Genomic DNA, 22,600 nt, shown 5'->3' on the forward strand with positions numbered 1-22,600 from the left:
TTAACTGTCTCCTTAGATTCCCTGGCCACCTATCTGAAATAGACTCCTCTTTTTCTGTCACAAGCCCTGTTTTTTTCCCTCCAGTTTCGAGAAATTCTATCTCCCCCAGGAGGACAGAAGCTCTAAGAGGGCAGGGCCGTTCTGATGTCTCCCTAGCCTCCTCTACTGTCCCTGACTTGGTAGCCACCCACAAACACTTTTTGAATCCATGATAAGTTTCTTGGCTGGAGCCTGGCTTGTGTGTTCCTGAGGTTTAAACCTCAGGCACCATACCTCAGTGGGTACAAAATTGCAGATTCTGTATAATTCCCACATTGCTGGCATTTAGGAGACTCATTATCTCTGCATCTTTTTCTAGCCCTCATCAGAATACATTAAGGAATTCCTGACCCTCTTATGTGTGTGCCATACAGTTATTCCTGAGAGATGTGGAAATGATATACTCTACCAGGCTTCCTCCCCAGGTAGGTGTCATGTGCAAAGAAAGTGTGCACCTCATTGTGCCTAGTGGGTAATGAGGCTTCAGGAGAAGTTGCTGCTGCTGCTGCTGATATCCATTATTCCTACCTCTTTCTTTCCCTGAGATTCTCACTAGTGGGGATACACAGAGCAGAGCAGCTCAGAGCCATTCTACAACCCTGGGGCTCCTTGTCTCTCATTTCAAAGATTGTTGTAAAGAGGCCAAGATGGGCTCTTGGGCCTGGAGAGCTGAGCAGTGTTTTGGTCACAACCAGGAATAAAACAGAGGTGAATTTAAGGCCCTGCAATATTTTATGAGGGTACTATGAATGTCATTGAGAACAAGCAAAATCATTATGTGTAGTAGTGCTGTTAGCTGGGTAAATTCATCTTAATCCAGAAAAAGGCCCTATTTAACCAGATTTCTTCTTCATGAGCACTAGTACGTAGAAGGACAGATAAAATACACTTGGATCAAAAAAGTCAACTTTAAAATATGTCAAAGTATTTTAGTATTGCAGAATGCAAATCTGTATTAAATTAAATTTGGTATGAATATTGCTTGATGCCTATTAATATGGACTATTTATTGACAGATGAAGCTGCTTTAGTGAAAGGAGCAAAAAAACTTGGCTTTGTTTTCACCACAAGAACACCTTATTCTGTCACCATAGAAGTTGTGAGTAGGACACTGAATACTTTTGGATGTTTTACAGACTCCTGATTTTCAATAGAAGTACAGGTGTACCATGGTTCAGAGTAGGAACCCTGAAGGTTCTGGGATTCCCTCTTTATCTCACCCCTTTCCAAACATTGTCCTCAGGGACCTTCTTTCACTTCTCTAAGTTTGTCTTGTTTTATTATTGTGCATTTACGCAGAGTTTGTGAAGATTAGATGAGTTAATACATAGAGAGTAATTGGGATTAGTGTCTGGCACATAGAAAGTACACAATTTAAGTGAGTTATTCCAAAGAGTTAAAATCTTCATAACTTTGAGACATGTACTATGATTTTCTATGTGAAATTCACATTGTTTAAATATTTTTGTGAATTCTGTTAGTATATTGATTTTTCATTCTTTGTGTATATATATATACATTTATATACTTTTTCTGTATATATATATATATATATATATATAATTTTTCTGTTTGATAATTATTCACCAAAAGTCTTTGATATTGTGGGAGAAAATTGAAATAATGTGAACATAGTAGCCGACATGCTGATTTTTCCCCTAGTGATAATGGGATGGTTAGGGGTGTTTGCAACTTTGGTAAAAAATCAATTAATCATTATATCTAGAGTACCTGGCACACGGACAACTCTGAAATTATTTGAAATTCTGCCACACATCACTGCCTTATTGATGATGCTGGGAATTGGTAGATTCAAAGATAAATTGATCTTAGCTATTAGAACTCAAGAGACTGTAACTGAAAAACTTAGAAAAGAAAGCATCATTGCTATAGACCTTTATATATATCCTATCACCTCTTACTGTTGTCCATCTCTTCAAATTAATTTGCTCTTTGCAATTTATTGAAAAGATTTATTTTTCCATTATTGTCTGATGATTGTCTCTTATACTACGTGTGTATGTGTGTCCCTGCCCTCTAGAAAGTATTAAAATGTTTATACTAGTGCTAATTTTAGGTTGAAAAATGAGGTGCTTTTGTCCTAATTTGGTGTCCTTAGAAACATTCATGGTAATACTTTCCATGTTGCAAACAATGCTCTTACCAGAGGAGGACATTGTCATCTCATTAGAATTGCAAGAAAATTTATATTTTGAAAAAGATGTGTATTTGGAGAGTAAAACATTTGTGACTGGGGCTGTGGATTATTTTATAAAATGAATGCGTTTTTCCTCTAAGAATTTTTTTTTATCTTCCTGTAGATGACAGAAACACACACTTTTGAAATCCTTAACATCCTGGAGTTCTCTAGGTAAGCTCTCTTCTCATACAGTTCATGTATTTTCAAAGTCAGTTTCCACAACTTTTCCAATTGAGATTTGGTAATGTGAATCAAAATTTCAAAACAGAATCATGAAAGTCTTGTTAGCCTCTATGTGGAAATCTTAGCTCAGTTCTTGGTTTTTGCAAAGAACTCATTAGGCCAAATTCCCCTTAGTAAGTTGTGTACAGAGTCAAATACCTCCCTTTGATAGCACTGCCAAGGTCAGAATTGCGATTTTGGATCTGTTATAATTTTACCATCTCACTGACTAGACAATAGCTCCCAAGGGCAATGATCACCTTCTATAGGGTCTGCTGTCCAGGAAATACTCAGTGAATAATTAGTGTAAGGATGGATGTTGGAAATTATTTTCAAAAACCCAACATGTTTCTTTAAAAGTAGTCAGTAAATTAATTCTTTTTTTTTTTTTTTCTTTTTATTTTTTTTTTTTTTTTTTTTTTTTTTTTTTTTTTTTTTTTTTTTTTTTTTTTTTTTTTTTTTTTTTTTTTTTTTTTTTTTTTTTTTTTTTTTTTTTTTTTTTTTTTTATTGGTTGTTCAAAACATTACAAAGCTATTGACATATCATGTTTCATACATTAGATTCAAGTTGGTTATGAACTCCCATTTTTACCCCAAATACAGATTGCAGAATCACATCGGTTAGACATCCACATTTTTACATAATGCCCTATTAGTATCTGTTGTATTCTGCTCCCTTTCCTATCCTCTACTATCCCCCCCCTCCCCTCCCATCTTCTCTCTCTACCCCATCTACTGTATTTCACTTCTCTCCTTGTTTATTTACCCAGCTAATTCCCTAGAGTACATTGTGAGGATGGTGATGCTAATACTAATTTTATTGAACTTTTCTGCAAGACTTATGAAATCATATCTCTTGAACTCTTTGAGCATTCTAATGTAGAAACTGAAAATTTAGGAAAGGAAATGATGAAGTTACTCATTAACTCTTCTCAAAGTTGGATGATTCTGTTTATATCATATTTTTAAAGACTTATTTCCTAATGACATTTTTAAAAAACCAAAAGAAATTTAACAAGTTTTTAAGACTTGGCAAAGTTGTCATCAACTTCCCCTCACACACACCTTGAGAGCTTTTTCCAAAATCTTTTTTTATTTTTATTTTGACTTTCCATAACTTTGATTAATTATAGTATATTAACTCCATGGCTTAAATATTTGTACTTCTTTTAACATTTTTTTGAAATGTGACATTTTTGAAATTTGCTTTATATATTTTTTTTTAATTAGTATTGGAGCTTTATAGTTATAAATAGTAGTCAGGTTCATCCCGACAAACTCATACATACACGGAAATCGATTTTACTTCATGATCCCCCTCTTTTTCCTTTCCATTTTCCCTCCCCTCCCCCATTGTCTTTCCTCTACTAGACTTCCTTTCATTGACCTATTAATTTATAGTTGGTTATTTATGCTCTTTTATCCTTCTCTCATCCTTTCACTTCTTTTACTCTCGCTTCTGCATATGAGAGAAAATATTAAACTTTTGAGTTTCTGAGTTTGGCTGATTTCTGCTAGCATGATATTCTCCATTTCCATCCATTCACTGGCTAATGCCACAATTTCATTCTTTTTAATGGTTGAGTAGAACTCTATTGTGTATTTATACACAATTTCTTAATCCATTCATCTGTTAGTGGGCATCCATAATTTAGCTATTATGAATTTTTCTGCTGTAAACATGGATGTGGCTGTGTCAGTGTAGTACACTGATTTTTAGATGTTTTGAGAAAATACCCAGGAGTGGGGTAGTAGGGTCGTATATTCAATGCATTCCTATTTTTTTTGAGGAATCTCCATATTGCTTTCCAGAGTGGTTGGGCTAGTTCACAGTCCCATCAAAAATATCTGAGTGTTCCTTTCTTCCTACAACCTCACCAGCATTTGTTGTTGTTTGTGTTCTTGATCATTGCCATTCTGACTACTGTTAAGTTTTTTGAATTCTTTATATATTCTAGATATTATTTCTCTGTCAGAAGAGTAGCTAGCAAAGATTTTCTCCCATTTATTGCTAGTTGTTGGTTTCTTTAGGTTTTTCTCTGTCTTTTTGGTTCAGTTTTCATAGATGGTATTTGTCCAGAAATGTATCTGTTTATTCTAGGTTTTCCAGCTTATTGGAGTACAAGTTTTCAAAATATTTCCTAATGATCCACTGGATTCTGTAACTGGTAATCCCTCCTTTTTCATCTCTAATTTTATTAATTTGTGTTTTCTCTCTCCTTCTTTTGGTTAGTATGGTTATGGGCTTATCAATATTGTTTATCTTTTCAAAGAACCAACTCTTGTTTCATTAGTCTTCTGTATTTTTTTATTCTCAATTTGATTGATCTCTGCTCTGATATTAACTATTTTCTTCTTCCTACTGGTTTTGGAATTGGTTTATTATCCTTTTTCATGGACTTTGAGATGCATCGTTAGGTTGTTCATTTGGGATCTTTCTGATTTTCTTATGTAGGAACATACACATATAAACTGTCCTCTTAGAACTGCCTTTATAGTGTCCCAGAGGTTCTAATATGTTGTATCACTATCATCATTTGAATCTAAGAATTTTTAAATTTCTCCCTTAATTTCTTTTATCACCTATTCATCATTCAAAAGTGTATTGTTCAATCTCCACAAATTTACATAGTTTCTGTACAGTTTTGTCATGTTGATTTCTAATTTCAATCCATTATGATCTGATAAGATGCAAAGAATTATATTTTGTATTTACTAATAGCTGCTTTGTGGCCTATTTATGGTTTGTTGTGGAGAAGGTTCCATGAGTCACTGAGAAGAGTGTATTCATCTGTTTGATGAAATATTCTATAGCTGACTGCTAAGTGCATTTGATTTATAATATTTTTCAGGTCTAAAGAGTCTTTACTGAATTTATGTCTGTATGATCTAATAGTGATAGAGATGTGTTGAAATCATTCAGTATTATTATGCTAGGGCATGAGACTTCAATTTGAGTAGTGTCTCTTTTATGTAATTGCAACCATATTTGGGGCATAAATATTTACTATTGCTATTTCTTCTTGTATTTTTCTCTTTACCAGTATTTTTCTTTACCAGTATGAAGTGACCTCCTTTGTCTCTTTTGATTAATTTTGGTTTGTAGTCTACTTTGTAAGATAAGAGAGTAGCTACTCCTCCCTATTTTAGAGCTCCATTTGCATGATACATCAATTTCCATCTTTTTACTTTCATCTTGTGGCTGTCTTTGCCTATAAGGTGAATTTCTTACAAATAGCATATTGTTGAGGATTGCTTTTTAAACTCATTCTGTTAGCCTATGTCTTTTAGTTGGAGAGTTGAGATCATTTACATTCAAAGTTATTACCAGGAGATGTTTATTAATTCCTGAGATGTTTATTAATTCCTGTCATTTTGATTTATTTATAATGTTTAATTTTGTCCTGTTTCTCATTTACTTAGCTACTCTTAAAATGAGATTTTTTTTCATTTATGAACTCTGAGAGGTTTTTTTGTAAATTTCTTCTCTGTGGAGTATTTCAATAAGTAAGTCCTATAGAGCTGGTTCAGTTGTCATGAATTCTTTTAGTTTGTGCTCATCCTGGAAACTGGTGAAGGAAGAACAAACCTGCCCTGGGCTTCATGTATTATTCCATCCTCACAACTCTTTCAAATAGATCTTCCTGTCCCCATTTTGCTGCCCTACTCTGTCAACTTGTGGCATCCCTGGATACCGACAGGGCCACTACAAGTTCACAGGGTAGAGACTCTGCTGTTGATCTAAACTCAACCATGAAGGCTAGCCATTTTGTTGTCCAACTCTGAGATTCTGTCTTCAAAATGGATTACTTTTAGAGACTTTCAGCTGAACATATAGTTGATTTATTTTGTCTTTAATTTCCAAGTTTATGTTTTGTTCTTTTTCAATATTTCTATCTTTTTATGGAATTTCTCATTCATATCCTATACTGACTTCCTTAATTCATTCAGTTGTTTTTCTTTGGTCTCTTGGAATCCATCGATTATTTTTATAATGATTCTTTTGAATTCTTCATCTGATATTTAATCCACTTCAATATCTTTGGGATCAATTGCTGGTGAATCATAAACCTGAGGAGGTGTTGTTTATCTTGAATTTTTCGTATTTCTATGTTGAGTCTGGGAGATACTGGGTGGGCCTTTTCTGGACACAGTCTTCACTTGCTAGAGTGATCTAGACTGAGATTCCTTTGTAGGTGTGGTATCCACAGCTTTTATGTTAATTCTCTGTTTTTGCTGTAATAGTAAATGACCACAGGTGGGACCTGGGGGTCCACCTCTATCTGTTTCTACTTGAGGCTTGGTTGTTAGTTTTGGTTTTTGTCTCTTCTATTATTTGTATTAAAGTACAGCTGAAGATTGAGTGTTATTGATTTGTGTATAAAGCAAGATGCACTGTCTTTTGGTTGTGTTTAGTTCAACAGCAGAGTCTCTACCCTGTGAACTTGTAGTGGCCCTGTCAGAACCTAGGGATACTACAAGTTGACAGTGAGGGTAGGGCAGCAAAATGGGGACAGGAAGATCCACCAAAGAGTTGTGAGGATGGAATAATACATGAAGCCCAGGGCAGGTTTGTTCTTCCTTCATCAGTTTATTTTTTTTTTTTATTTTGTATGTGTTCATTTTAGTTATACATGACAGTAAATGTGTTTTAGTTATACATGACAGTAGAATATCATACATACAGAGAGTATAATTTCCCTTTATTGTGGTTTTACGTGATACACTAGTTGTGTATTCATATTTGAACATAGGAATGTCATGTCTGATTCATTCTACTGTTTTTCCCATTTTCATTCTCCCTCCCTTCCTGTTACTCCCCCCTGTCCAATTCAGTGAACCTCCATTCCTCCCTTCCCCCACCTATTGTGAGTCAACATCTGCATATCAGGCGGAACTTTAGGCCTTTAGTTTGGGGTGTTGGCTTATTTCACTGAGCATGATAAACTCCAGTTACATTTATCAGCAAATGCCATAATTTTATTTCTCTTTCAGGCTGAATAATATTCCATTGTGTGTATGTACCACATTTTCTTTATCCATTCATTCTGTTGAAGGGCATCTAGGTTGGTTCCATAGCTTAGCTTTTGTGAATTGAACTGCTGTAAACATTGATGTGTCCGCATCACTATAATATTCGGACTTTAAGTCTTCTGAGTATATATTGAGGAGTGGGATAACTGGGTCAAATGGTGGTACCATTCCAAGTTTTCTGAAGAATCTCCATACTGCTTTGCATAGTGGTTGAACCAATTTGCAGTCCCATTAACAGTGTATGAGTGTACCTTTTCCCCACATCCTCATCAACATTTATTATTACTTATATTCTTGATAATTTCCATTCTGACTGGAGTGAGATGAAATTGCAGAGATGTTGAACTTTTTAGTATATACATTTGTTGACCAATTGTATTTCTTCTGTGAAATGGTCTATTTAGTTCCTTTGCCCATTTTTGATTGGGTTATTTTTTTTTGGTGTTAAGTTTTTTGAGTTTTTAATATATCCTGGAGATTAATGGTCTGAGGTGCAGATGGCAAAGATTTTCTCCCATTCTGTAGGCTCTCTCTTCACGTTCTTGATTATTTCCTTTTCTGCCTTCAAAGATTTTAATGATTATTTTATTTTATGTACTTATGATAATATAATATTAGAAATTAAAATATAATATATAGAGTGTATATAAAACATAATATATAACATATAAAATATATTTTAATATATGTACATATTTTGTATCATTAATATAATAAAATTTACATAGGTTTAATACCAGTAACTATATTACATTTATTATAATATGTGTAATATATGTTACATGATAAAAGTCTACATTCATTACATATATCATAATCATTTTATATGATATAAATATATTACACATGTGATATATATTATATATATACTTGTGCTAGTGAATTTCCATGTTAGAAAAGAAGAGTAACTTCTGAGTAGTAGTAGTAGTAGAAGGTTGGAGAGATTTACAGTTAGGATCCTAGTTTAAGGAACTAGGTAAAGAAAAGGAAATGGAGACTGGCAATTGAAGAAACATGTTGATTTTTTCATCAATTGTCAGCTGAGGACTCTATGGAATTCTTTTGACTTTAGTTTGTGTTATGTACTAAAGAAAATAATGATAATTTTTATATCGTTTTAGCAATAGAAAAAGGATGTCAATAATTGTACGGACTCCTGCAGGACATCTTCGGCTATACTGCAAAGGGGCAGTAAGTGTTGGGATTCATAATTCACATGAACTCTTTCTCTCCCTGCTCCACCAACTTGTAGAAAGTTGTTCACAACTTAACAATATCTTTAAATGGTGTTTTCTCTCTGCTGTTGCTTTTGGTTGTCAACAGCATTATCCAAGACTAAAACTTCATTGCATGGTGGCCAGAGAACTTTCTCACTGCCAGAGTTCTGATGTGAGACACCAGAATACTTGTTAAGCTTAACGTCAGTGATATGTTTGCTGTCATTTGGTTGTTTTATTGAGAACTAGTGATAAGATTGTTTGTGTCAAGAATTTGTCATAGGAATTCTGATCCCAGTTTCATTTCAAAGAATTTAGATTTGGTACATGTCATGAATTTCTTTTAACCTTTGTAAACCTTTTTAAAAAAGTATTTATATGTTTATTTACCACCATATAAGTTTTCTGAGGTATGATTAAAGTTTATTGAAGTAAAATAAACTGTATATTTAAAGTGCACAAATTGTTAAGTTTTGATCCTGATTTGTTTTTTGTCACCATATATTTACATTCACTAAAATATTACATAAATGAAACAAGGGTGTGTGTGTGTGTGTGTGTGCATGTTTGTTAGGCTTCTTGCATTCTTAATCATACTGAGATTTGTCCACATTGTAACTCATACCAGTAGTTCACTTCTTTGTGATGCTGAGTGGTATTTTCCTTTGATGGCTGTATCATAGTCTGCTTATCCATTCACCTGTTGGTGGATATTTTGTTTGCAGTTTTGACTACTACAAATAATAGTTCTATCAGCATTTGTGTGCAAGTTTCATTGGTTTTATTTTTATTGGATGTATATACCTAGGAGTAAAATGACGGGATCACATGGCAGGTATATGTTTAACCAAACTGTGGTTACACTCCTACCAACAATCCTTGTCAATACTTTGTGTTGTTAGTCTTTTTAATTGTAGCCTTTTAATTTTTAATTGTTTATTTCATTGGGGCTTTTATTTACATTTACATACTGTGATGGGATACTGAGCTTCTTTTCTGGGGTTTATTTGTCATCTGTGTTGGGGGTCTCCAAGACCATTCCTATGGAGATTTACTAGCGGGAATCATCAGACTCATCACATAGTTTCCTCATGGCTAAGATTTTAATAGTAGCACAGTAAGAATGCACAGACAGATCTTAAGGGGAAAGACATAAGGTGGAGTTTGGAGGAATCAATTTCCATGGAGTCACAAAGGGAAAGTTTATATGAGTTTAGTGACTTGTGTACCAGCCAAGTTCCTAGATGCCAGCCAAGGGCCAACCTTATAAGAAGGTGTTTCTGAAGATAACAGTCTCTAACCTGATATGTTAACTCTGTCTTGCATACCATCCACTTATTTCTTTGGTGAAAAGTCTTCTTAAATATTTGATCTCCCTTGGTTAAAAAAAAAAACTTAATTTTTTAGAGGTAATATTCCCTCAGCTTATATTCTTTAAGTGATCATAAAGAACATAAGTAATTGGTAGAATTTACCAGTAAATTAATTCATGTTTCTCCTTTGGAAGATTTGATTATTGGTTCAATTTCTTTAATTTATGTAGGACTATTCAGATTGTCTATTTCTTCATGTGTGAGTTTTGGCAGATTGCATCTTTCAAGAAATTGGTCTATTTTGTTCAGTCATATCTATAAATTTGATATTTTTTATCTTCTCTCTTTTTCCTGATTGGCTGGCTAAACAGTTATTAGATATATTGATTTTCCTCAAAGAAACTGCTTTTAACCTTATTGATTTTTCTTGAAAGCTTTCTTACCTTCTATTTCACTGATTTCTACTCTTTATTTTTTCCATAAATTTGTCTAATTTGTCTAATTTTTGTTTCATTTTCTCTTCTTTATTCTAGCTTTCTAAAGTACAACTTAATTTGGGAGTCTTCTTTTCTAATGTAAATGTTTAGTGCTATAAACCTCCTCTTAACTACTGCTTGAGTAGCAGCTCACACATTTGGGCTGCTTTTATAAGTTTAGAGAAATAGTTTGCATTCAAATCATGCAGAGTGTGGCATTTGACTCTTCTCATTATTTCGGGTAGGTGTGCTTTTTTTAGATTATTGAAATTTCTTTGATAAATTTGAGGATTTGTAAGACAATGATATTTTTTTTTCATTACTCTCCCTGTTGTCTTCTCCAATGTGTAGGTCAGACTTAGTTTTATCCAAAGTGAAGAGAGATGCTCTTTAAGACTTATTTCTTAACTCATCTGGAATTGTGGCTGCTTAAACTCCTTTACACCGACTAGATTCAGCAATAAAATTATAAGGCACTATTTAGAATGTTGACTTAAAATCTTATATTCGATGTTAATTACAGGGAATCATTTTTTTGTAGGACACAGTGATTTATGAGAGACTTTCAAAAGATTCCCTGTTTGTGGAGGACACATTAAAACATTTGGAAATTTTTGCCACAGAAGGTAAGTGAGGTTGTTTAGAATCCATTTACTTTTGAAAATGTTGTTCTTAAAGGTTGAGATTATAACCTGAATGCATGTCACTGATGCTTGTTGGGCACACAGGTGGCATGCAGAGCTCTTTTATGTTTGTGGCTTTATAATGCCTTCTGCTTGCTTGAAATTAAATGGTTTCTCCAAGGAATCCTAAGACACCATTATTATTTCCCCCTTTTTCTCCTTGTAATACTTTTGTGCTTATGAGCAAACAGTAAAATGTGTGTTTTTACTATGTATTTCATTATGTTTAGCTCATCATTATCTATTTCTGCAAGCTGTGTTGCCTTTTAGCTGGTTGTATAAGGAACTTGGCCCATAGATGGAGAAAAACACAGGCTTTTCCAATATGTGTTATATACATTTTGTAGTTAATTATTTCCACATGTAACTCAAAAGCCAACGTCACTGACATTTTTCTGTCATTTTCTCAATGTCTTTCTCATGTTGACTTATCATCTTTTAAGGAAATATAATTCCATGAATGAATTTCAACCAAGGACAACATTCACTTAAAGCTTGGCAAAGGCTTTGAAGAACAAGATAAAATATCATTTAAGAGTAAAGCTACTAATATTGGCAAGCTGAGGCTAACTGTGTCCTTTTAGTTTATAAGTTGCTGCTTCATATAACCAAGCATATGTCCATCCTGAAAGTATGGATGTAGTTTTCAAAGTCGTACATTGGATCTTTTATTGCTATTAAAATATAGAAGTGCTGTAGGCAGACTGTATCACATACAACCATATGGGAGCTCTATTATAATTGAACACAAAACAGAGAAACAACTTCTGTGTTCTGTAGAGTCAGTTTGTAGAGAATCCTAAAGTATATAGATGCCAAGATAGCCTTGGCAAAGTATTATAGTATGGTTTTAAAAAAATTTAAATATCCCCACAAAATGGGATTTAAATTAATTTTCTGTTGTTTTGGAGGTTATTTGACAGTAACTGATAACTTGAACCTTTGTTCATTCATTCATTTATTCAGCAGGTAATTAATGAACATCTATTAAGTGCCATATACTCTCCCAAACATCTAGGATAATAGTGGAGCTTAAGTTCCTGAGGAATTCACAAGTGGATAATGTCAGGTGATTCCAAGTTCTACAAAGAAAAAACAGGAAAAGGGAAGCAGGGAAGGATGATGCAGGGTGATTTAGGTCCAGACTGAAGAAAGGAAGGGAAAATGAAGTGGCTTCCAGAGAAGGTGGAAGATTCTGAAAGTAAAAGGACCAGCAAGGATGTTACTGTGAGTAAGGAGGAGCAGAGGAAAGACAGCAAAGGGGGCCAGGAGCACACTGGGTAGGTCCATGTGAGGCACATCTAAAAGGCTTTTGAATATTATTTCTTAATGCTCCACTTGTGCCTGATGGCTGGTTGCTGATCACGTTCTTGCTTGCAGGTCTGAGGACTCTCTGTATTGCCTATACTGATTTAACTGAGACAGAGTACCAAGACTGGTTGCAGGAATATAAAAAAGCTAGTGCAGTTTCACAAAACAGAATTCAAAGACTGGAGGAATGCTATGAGATTATTGAAAAGGTAATGTAACCCACATGCACTCTGCATGCCAAGATAAATATATGATGGAGGGCTGGGGTTGTACTCAATGGTAGAGCACTTGCCTCGAATGCAAGAGGCACTGGGTTCAATCCTCAGCTACCACATAAAAATAAATAAATAAAATGAAGATATTGTGTCCACCTACAACTAAAAAAATATTAATATATATCATAGAAATCCACTTGTCAATGTTTTCATATTTTGTTGTACTTTTAAAAATGTGTTAAACATTTAATAGGTTAATTATTTCACACATAATTATGTATGAGGGTTTTTCTTTAAAAGTATAAACCTGTTCTATGCTGAAATTCATAAAATATGTCCTAAAAATATTTCTGTCTCTTCTGCATCATAGCCTAATCACTTCAATTTTGTAACCATTTTTATACCTTTTCCTGTTTCTAAAGAAACACATATTCATTATAGAAAAACAAGCAAAAATAATAAGTAATCACCTATGTTGGGCTAATAAATAAGCTCTGGTATATAAGCTTCCAGTCTCTTCCTTTTCTTTATATAGCTTTGTATTATATATATTTAACCTATACATATACACGCACAAGTTTTTCCCGTGAATATTAGCACATCCTGTATGTACTACTTGAGTCATGAATTTTTCATGTAATAAATTGGGAATATTTTTCCACATCATTCAATATTCTTTCTTTTTTTTTTTTTTTTTTTTTTTGTGGTGTTGGGGATTGAACCCAGGGCCTTGTGCATGTAAGACAAACACTCTACCAACTGAGCTATATCCCCAGCCCTCATTGAATATTCTTATATGTTGTGAGCTCTACTGTCTGGTGATTTCTTTTCTTCAGGGAAACATCATGTGCCCAGGATTGGAGAGCGTCCATCCAGGGTCATTGTGAATCTGCTTCGGTTAAGGCCCCAGGGATTTCACAGGTCTTGGGCCAACCTTTATTTCAGTTTTTTGGCTTGGAATTCTTTTGTCCTTTGGCCCTGTGAACTCGGCATTGCATTTCTGGAGAAGTTTGGCTAGAAGATATTTAAATTAGGTCTAAATATTAGATAGCTCTCCTTTTTTAATTTGTTCTTTTTTAATCGTAATTTGTTACATATGACAAAGGATGCATGACAATTCATGTCACACATACAGAGGACCCTCTGGAAAGGAAACTACCCTATTTACAATAACATAAAAAAAAATACTTAGGAATCAACTTAACGAAAGAGGTGAAAGACCTCTACAATGAAAACTGTAGAATGCTAAAGAAAGAAATTAAAGAAGACTTTAGAAGATGGAAAGACCTAAATTTGTTCTTTTTGGTTAGACATATATATGTTATTTTTCAAAGTCATATATTGAAAGAGTTGCCATCGAATCCAGCTTCACGCCAAGTGTATGGACTCTAAAGTATCCCTCCTAAGTAATTAGTCAGCTTCTGCAGACAGATTGTAATGAAGGGGACTAGTGAGTGCATCATCTGTTTCTTCCTTATGGTTCCATTTTGGAGTCTCCCGTGGGGCATTCCCAATTTTTACCACAGGCCATTCATTTCTCCTACATCCTGAGAAGAAATCTGTAAACTGATCTTCTGGAACAGAGTACAAGTATTGTGGCAATGATTTTTCAATTAAATGGTTATATTTAAATTTTATTTAAAATATAGGGCAGGGGATTTATTGGGAAAAGAGTAAAGATGAGTAAGAAAGTCATAGGATAAGGAAAATAATAAGTAGATTTGCTTTTCCTAGCATATGTAATGCCGATGGTAAAACTGGGAAGTGGAGTGATTTTGAATGTTAGGGTTTGCCAGTACAGCTTGAGCTCTCACACAGTGCCTGGCTGCAGGGAGTGTTCAGGAACGTTAGGTGAATGGGTGAATGAATATTGGGTTGAAAACTGCAAGTTTCTCTGCTATTCAAGAAAAAAATAGGCATGTATAAGGAAAGGCTTGGTGTTGACTGCCAGGGCACATTCTGTTCCTTAAATAATAAAAAGCAGGCGGCCCATGTCAAGCCAGTTTCCCCCCATTTGGTCTTGTGTGGTTATCTGGCCTGGGTAAAAGTCACATTTTTATATCTCCAATGTACTTGAATGCCTGTAGTAACAATGAGTATGATACAATGCTGTTGTTAGGATTAACAAGCCTTTAAAAGGTCAGAGTGGAAGTCTAATCAATTTTAGACAGTTTAACAAAGCAAAATCATACTACTTATTAAAGTTCTATTTCTCAATGACTATATGATTTAAAAAATACAGGGTAGCATCAGTTCTCAAACATTACATTACTATTTAGCCTAACAGAAGACAAGTTATCAGACTCTGTGATGCTAAGATCACATTGATAATCATCAAGTGTATTGACCACTATTTCTTCACTTTCCTGACTTGATATTTTTCATTTCACTCAGAAGTAATGAGTTCCTGAGGGCTGAGTCATGCAAGCTAGACTTCTATGGGGCTGGGAGCTGGATCTTGCTATTCGTTTCAACTCTGCCATGGGAGGCTTACTCTGAGAACTAGAGGAATTATTCATTGCCAGGCGCTGTGACACATGGCTATAATTTCAGTGGCTCAGGAGATTGAGACAGGAGGATTGTGAGTTCAAAGCTAGCCTCAGCAGTGGCAAGGCACTAAGCAGCTCAGTGACACCCCATCTCTAAATAAAATACAAAATAGGGTTGGGGATGTGGCTCAGTGGTTCAGTGCCCCTGAGTTCAATCCCCCATATCAAAAAAGAAGAAGAGGGGGAGGAGGAGGAGGAGGAGGAGGAAGAATTGCTCATTGAAGGGACTTCATAAAATGAACACATACAAGAGACAAAAATAGATGAGAGGGCTGCTTAGTGTACATAGATTTTGTTTGGATGGACCTGGATTTTCATAAGATAACATATCTTTTAAGTTATCATAGCTTCAAAACAATAACAAACCACAATGATTTTGGGTGGTGTTGATTTTTTTTAATCTATGCTGTCAATTCTAGTTTTCTAGGTCTGGAATACCTTTACCTCATCTAGAATAGCCAAAAGTCTTGTTGTTTTGTTGTCTTTATTTTATATTAGCCAGTAGATCCTCTTATCACCTTATGACTTGTGCTAATTTCAACAATTGTAGATGATGGTATATTAGTTGTATGGCCACTCTCTGCAGACATGATTGTTGGGTCTGTGAACTGTCTGTTGTAGACAATTCCATGCCTATCGTTAGGGTCCTTCTTATTTTCAGATATCAGAAGTATTTTCTGGCCCTCTTTCTAGCTCTTGAGGCCAGCAGCCCTTCTTGGCTTCTTAAACATTTTTCCTTTAGGAAATCATAAGATATTTATTTTCTTGTTGGGTAAAATAAATTTTACCCAAATAAACAAATAAAATTTCTATATTTGAATCAGTAGTCTTTGAATGTACAACTTAGATCATAATGGCTAAAGTAATTAACTATCAACTTGCCAAGATTTTTCTGTTGGTTATCAATTGATTGGAGAGACTTTATTCTGAGGCCCTCTGGCTTTATAGTTGCTCTGAAATGTTCATTTCAAAAATATAATAGCTTTATTGGTATATAATTAACATACTATACAAGGCACTCATTTAAAGCATATAATTCTATGGTTTTTAATATATTCACAGAGTTGTATAACTATCAAAAAATGAAAACAGAACATTTCAACCTATTCCCCAAACTCCATCCATTCACTCTGTCCCCCAATTTTCTCCCCCAGACAGAACCACTAATCTGCTTTCTATCTCTATAGATTTGCCTCTTCTGGACATTTCACATAAATGGAATTGTATGATACGTGGTTTTTAGTGACTTCCCTTCTTTCATTTGGCATAGTGCTTTCATGGTTCATCCACCTCATGGCATGTTTCAGTTCTGAATAATATTCCATTGTATGGGTATACAATTTACTTATCCATTCATCTGTTCATAGACATTTGAGTGGTTTCCACTGGTGAGCATTATGAACAATTCTGCTATGAGTGCTCAGCTGCAGTCTTTCACTTGGACACAGACTTCCATTATCTTGGGTAGATACCTAGGAGTAGAATTGTCAGGTCACATGGAAACTCTATTTATAACCATTTCAGGGGCAGCCAGACTATTTTTCAAAGTGATTGCACTATTCTATATTCTCACTCCCAGTTTGTGAGTTTTACATTTCCTCCATCTTCATTAATACTTGATATTCTCTATCATTGGTTATAACCATCCCATGGCTATGAAGTGATATCTCATTGTGGTTTTGATTTGAATTTCTTTAAGGATCATCTTTTCATATCTTTATTGATATATATTCTTTGGAGAAATATATATTGGATATATCTATCTTTTTTTTTTTTCTTGGTTCTGGGGATTGAGCCCAGGGGCACTTAACCACTGAACCACATCCCCAGCCCTTTTAAAAACATTTTATTTAGAGAAAGGATCTCACTGAGTTGCTTAAAACCTCACTAAGTTGCCGAGGCTGGCTTTTAACTTGTGGTCTTCTTTCCTCAACCTCCCAAGCCACTGGAATCATAGCCATGTGCCACCAAGCCTAGCTATTCAAAATGTTTGAACCCTTTTTAATCAATAGATTTATTTTTAGAGCAATTTTAAGCTTACAGAAAAAAAATAGAGCAGAATGTAGAGAGTTTACATATGCTCCTTCTCACTTATCAACTTTCCCTATTTATATTGCATTATTGTGGTACATTTTGTTATAATTGATGAATCAATATCAATTGTTACTAAAGTTCATAGTTTATATTGGAGTTCATTCTTTGTGTTTTAGAATTCTATGGGTGTTATAGTTTGGATGTGAGGTGTGCCCCAGAAGCTCATGTGTGAGACAATGTAAGAAGATTTGGAGGAGAAACGATTGGGGCATAGCCTTAACCTAATCAGTGAATTAATTCCTGATGGAACTGAATGGTAACTGGAAGCGTGTGGGGTATAGCTAGAGGAAGTGGTACATTGGGGGCATGGCTATGAGGTATATATTTTGTATTTGGAGAGTAGAGTCTCTATCTATCTCTCTCTCTCTCTGCTTTCTGATCACCATGTGAGCTGCTTCCCTCTGCCACACACTCTGCCATGATATTCTACCTCACCTCGAGCCCTGAGAAATGGAGTCGGCCTTCTATGGACTCTGAAACCATGAGCACTCAAATAAAGTTTTCCTCCCCTAAAATTGTTCTGGTCACTTCTTTCAATCACAGCAGCAAAAAAGCTGTCTAAAACCATGGCTTTTGACAAATTTGTAATACGTATCCATTTCTCCAGTACCTTGCAGAATAGTTTTACTGTCCTACAAACTCTGTGCATCACCTATATTTCTTCCTTCTCCTGAATCCCTGAAGACCTTTAATCTTTTTATGTCTCTAGACTTCTTTCACTTAGTAATATGTTTTTTAAGTTTCCCCCATGTCTTTTTATGACAGGACAGCTCATTTCTTTTTAGCACTGAATTATATTCCATCCTATGAATATATCACAGTTTATCCATCCATCTACTGAAAGTCATCTTGGTAGCTTCTAAGTTTTTTTTTCCCTGCCACTGTGACCAGAAGACCCGATAAGAACAATTTTATTTTATTGTTATTATTTATTTATTCTAATTTTATACATCATAGAAGAATGCAATTCATTTCATATTATACATACAGAGTACAATTTTGAAGTCACTGGTTGTACACTAAATATTTTCACACCTTTCATGTCTTCATATATGTACTTAGGTAATGATGTCTAACTCATTCCACCATCATTCTGACCCCCTTGCCCTTTCCTATCCCTTCCCTCCCCTTTGCCCTATCAACATTCTTCCACTCTTCCCATGCTCCCCCTCCATCACCATTGTAAGTCAGCATCCTCATGTCAAAGAAAACATTCGGCCTTTGGTTTTTTGGAATTGGCTTACTTTACTTAGCATTATATTCTCCTAACTCCATCCTTTTACCTGAAAATGCCGTGATTTTATTCTCTTTTAATTCTGAGTAATGTCCCATTGTGTATATATACCAAAATTTCCCTATCCATTCATCTACTAAAGGGCATCTGGGTTGGTTCCACAATTTAGCTATCATGAATTGTGCTGCTATAAACATTGATGTGGCTGCATCTCTGTAGTACGCTGTTTTTAAGTCCTTTGGGTATAAACTGAGTAGTGGGATAGCTGGGTCAAATGGTGGTTCTATTACAAGTTTTCCAAGGAATCTCCATACTGCTTTCCAGATTAGCTGCACCAATTTGCAGTCCCACCAGCAAAGAGTGCCTTTTTCCCCACATCCTCGACAACACCTATTGTTGTTTATATTCTTGATAGCTGTCATTCTGATAGGAGTGAGATGTAATCTTACAGTAGTTTTGATTTGCATTTCTCTAATTGCTAGAGATGTTGAACATTGTTTGTTGATTGATTGTATGTCCTCTTCTGAGAAGTATCTGTTCAGTTCCTTGGCCCATTTATTGATTGGGTTATTTGTTTTTTGTTGTTAAGGTTTTTGAGTGCTTTGTATATCCTAAAGATTAGTGCTCTATCTGATGTGCTTGAGGTAAAGATTTGCTCCCATTCTTTAGGCTCTCTATTCACCTCACAGATTGTTGTTGGTTTTTTTTTTTTTTTTTTTTTTTTTTTTTGCTGAGAAGAAGCTTTTTAGTTTGAATCCATCCCATTTATTGATTCTTGATTTTAATTCTTGCATTATGGGAGTCTTATTTTTAAAAGTTGGGGCCTTCTTCTAATGATGAAGATCTGGGCCTATTTTTTATTCCATTAGGTGCAAGGTCTCTGGCTTAGCTCCTAGGTCCTTGATCCACTTTGAGTTGAGTTTTGTGCATGGTGAGAGGTAGAGGTTTAATTTTATTTTGTTACATGTGTATTTCCAGTTTCCCCAGCACCTTTTGTTGAAGAGCTTATCTTTCCTCCAATGTACATTTTTGTCTAATATAAGTTAACTTTAGTTATGTGGGTTAGTCTCTGTGTCCTCTATTCTGTACCATTGGTCTATAGGTCTATTTTGGTGCCAATACCATGCTGTTTTTGTTACTATTGCCCTATAGTATAGTTTAAGGTTTGGTATTGTGATGCCACCTGCTTCACTCTTCTTGCTATATATTGCTTTGGCTATTCTGAGTCTGTTATTTTTCAAGATGCATTTCAAGATTGCTTTTTCTATTCTTTATTTTTAATTTTTATCTATTTTTATTTATATATGACAGTGGGATGCGTTACAATTTTATTCAAGTTTATTTCCAAGTATTCTATTTTATTTTTTTGAGGCTATTGTAAATGGGGTGGTTTTCCTATTTCTCTTTCTGAGGATACAGAAATGCCTTTGATTTATGGGTATTGATTTTATATCCAACTACTTTGCTGTATTCATTTATTAGTTCTAGGAAATTTTTGGTGGAATGTTTTGGGTCTTCTAGATATAGAATCATATCTTCTGCAAATAGTGATAATTTGAGTTCTTCTTTTCCTATCCATATCTCTTTATTTCTTTGTCTGTCTGATTGCTCTGGCTAAAGTTTCAAGAACTATGTTAAATAGAAGTGGTGACAGAGGCATCCTTGTCTTGTTCCAGTTTTTAGAGGAAATGCTTTCAATTTTTCTCCATTTAGAATAATGTTGGCCTGGGGCTTAGCATAGATAGCCTTTACAATGTTGAGCTATGTTCCCGATATCCCTAGTTTTTCTAGCATATTGAACATGAAGGGATGCTGTATTTTATCAAATGCTTTCTCAGCATATATTGAGATGATCATATGATTTTTATCTTTGAGTCTATTGATGTGATGAATTACATTTATTGATTTCTGTATGTTGAACCAACTTTGCATCCCTGAGATGAAGCCTACTTGATCATGGTGCACTATCTTTTGGATATATTTTTGTATTCGATTTGCCAGAATTTTATTGAAAATTTTTGCATCTATACTCATTAGAGATATTGGTCTGAAGTTTTATTTCTTTGAGGTGTCTTTGTCTGGTTTTGGAATCAGGGTGATATTGACCTCATAGAATGTGTTTGGAAGTGTTCCCTCTTTTTCTATTTATGAAATAGATTGAGAAGTATTGGTGTTAATTCTTCTTTAAAGGTCTTGTAGAACTCAGCTGTATATACATCCAGTCCTGTGCTTTTCTTGGTTGGTAGGTTTCTGATGGTGTCCTCTATTTCATTGCTTGAAATTGATCTGTTTATATCGTGTATATCATCTTGATTTAATTTGGGCATATCATATGCCTCTAGAAATTTGTCAATGCCTTTGATATTTTCTCTTTTATTGGAGTACAAATTTTCAAAATAATTTCTAATTATCTTCTGTATTTTTGTAATGTCAGTCATAATATTTCCTTTTTCATCACAGATGTTAGTAATTTGAGTTTTCTCTCTCTTTCTCTTCATTAGCATGGCTAAGGGTTTGTCAATTTCATTTACTTTTTTCAAAGAACCAATTTTTTGTTTTGTCAACTTTTCCAGTTGTTTCTTTTGTTTTAATTTCATTGATTTCAGCTCTGATTTTAATTATTTCCTCTCTCCTACTGCTTTTGGTGTAGATTTGTTCTTCTTTTTCTAGGGCTTTGAGATGTAATTTTTGGTCATTTATTTATTGACTGTTCTTTTTTGAAGGAATGAACTCCATGCAATGAAGTTTCCTCTTAGAACCGCCTTCGTAGTGTCCCAGAGATTTCGATATGTATTATCGGTGTTCTCATTTACCTCTAAGAATTTTTTAATCTCCTCCTCGATATCTTTTGCAACCCATTGTTCATTCAGTAGCATATTATTTAGTCTCCAGGTGTTGGAGTATTTTTTATTAGCGTCTAAGTTTTGATAATATGAATAAAACTCTGGAAACATTTGAGTGCAGATTTTTATAGGGACATATGTTTTCAATTCATTTGAGTGAATACTGAAGTATAGTTTCTAGATTATTTGATGAGAATTTAGCCTTGTAAGAATCCACCACATTATTTTCCAAAGTGGCTTTACCATTTTGTATTTCATCAGCGATGAATGAAAGTTTCTGTTGCTCCATTGCTTGTCAATATCTGGTATTGTCAGCATTTGGGATTTTAGCCATTGTAATAGTATTTAACAGTGTCTCATTTAAATTTATAACTCCCAGATGGGATATGATATTAAGCATATTTTTATATGCTTATTTAACATCTTATGTGTTCTTTGGAGAGATGCCCACTCAGGTATTTTGCCTATTTTCAAATTGTGTTGTGTTCTTACTACTGTGTTTGAAATGTTCTTTGTATATTTTAGTTACAAATTCTTTCTCAGATATGTGTTCATTGTTGAGTTGTAAGAGTTCTTTCTATGTTATGAATGCAAGACCTTTATCAAAATATAATTTTCAAATATTTTGTACAATTGTTTAGGTTTTCACTTTCTTGATGATGTCCTTTGATATGGATAAAGCTATTAAATTTTGATGAGATTTTTTATTGTGTTGCTTGTGTTATAGTGTCATCTAAGAAGACTCTTTCTAGACGAATATCAAAAAAATATTTCTATATTTTCTTCTAAGAATTTTATATTTTAAGCTCTTATTTTTAGGTAGTTGGTATATTTTTAGTTGATTTTTACATGTGGTGTAAGGTAATAGTTGAACTTTATTTTCTTTTTGTCGATGTCCAGTTTCCCAATATTATTTTTTGAGGAAACTATTTGCATGTTGAATTGTTTTGACATCCTTATTGAAATCAGTTGCTCATAGTCTCAGAGGTTTATTTTTGTACTCTTGCTTTCATTCCATTGAGCTATGTCTGTTTTTATGCCAGTACCACACTGTTTTGATTACTTCTTCTAGAGGATTCTTCACAGTTTTCTAAATAGAGTAAGTCATCTGTGAATAGAGATAGTTATCTCCTAACTATTCATTTTGGATTCCTTTATTTCTTTTTCTTG

At 34.3% G+C, this 22,600-nt stretch overlaps 1 protein-coding gene across 33 annotated transcripts in view; it reads left to right on the plus strand.

The window, feature by feature from the left end:
• LOC101976208 (phospholipid-transporting ATPase IB-like) overlaps nt 1–22,600 on the plus strand; it is a 267,727-nt gene that overhangs the window by 166,673 nt on the left and 78,454 nt on the right. For all 33 annotated transcript variants that reach the window (XR_013423261.1, XR_013423265.1, XR_013423264.1 and 30 more), the window contains 6 exons: nt 359–464; nt 1,056–1,138; nt 2,361–2,410; nt 8,617–8,686; nt 11,043–11,127; nt 12,565–12,704. Coding sequence is in view for 30 of the 33 variants with exons in the window: in XM_078015651.1 (XP_077871777.1) it covers nt 359–464; nt 1,056–1,138; nt 2,361–2,410; nt 8,617–8,686; nt 11,043–11,127; nt 12,565–12,704 (534 nt within the window). In the remaining 3 variants the exon portion in view is untranslated. The remainder of the gene's footprint in view (nt 1–358; nt 465–1,055; nt 1,139–2,360; nt 2,411–8,616; nt 8,687–11,042; nt 11,128–12,564; nt 12,705–22,600) is intronic.

Source organism: Ictidomys tridecemlineatus, chromosome 6, assembly GCF_052094955.1.
Source record: "Ictidomys tridecemlineatus isolate mIctTri1 chromosome 6, mIctTri1.hap1, whole genome shotgun sequence".
NCBI lineage: Eukaryota > Metazoa > Chordata > Mammalia > Rodentia > Sciuridae > Ictidomys > Ictidomys tridecemlineatus.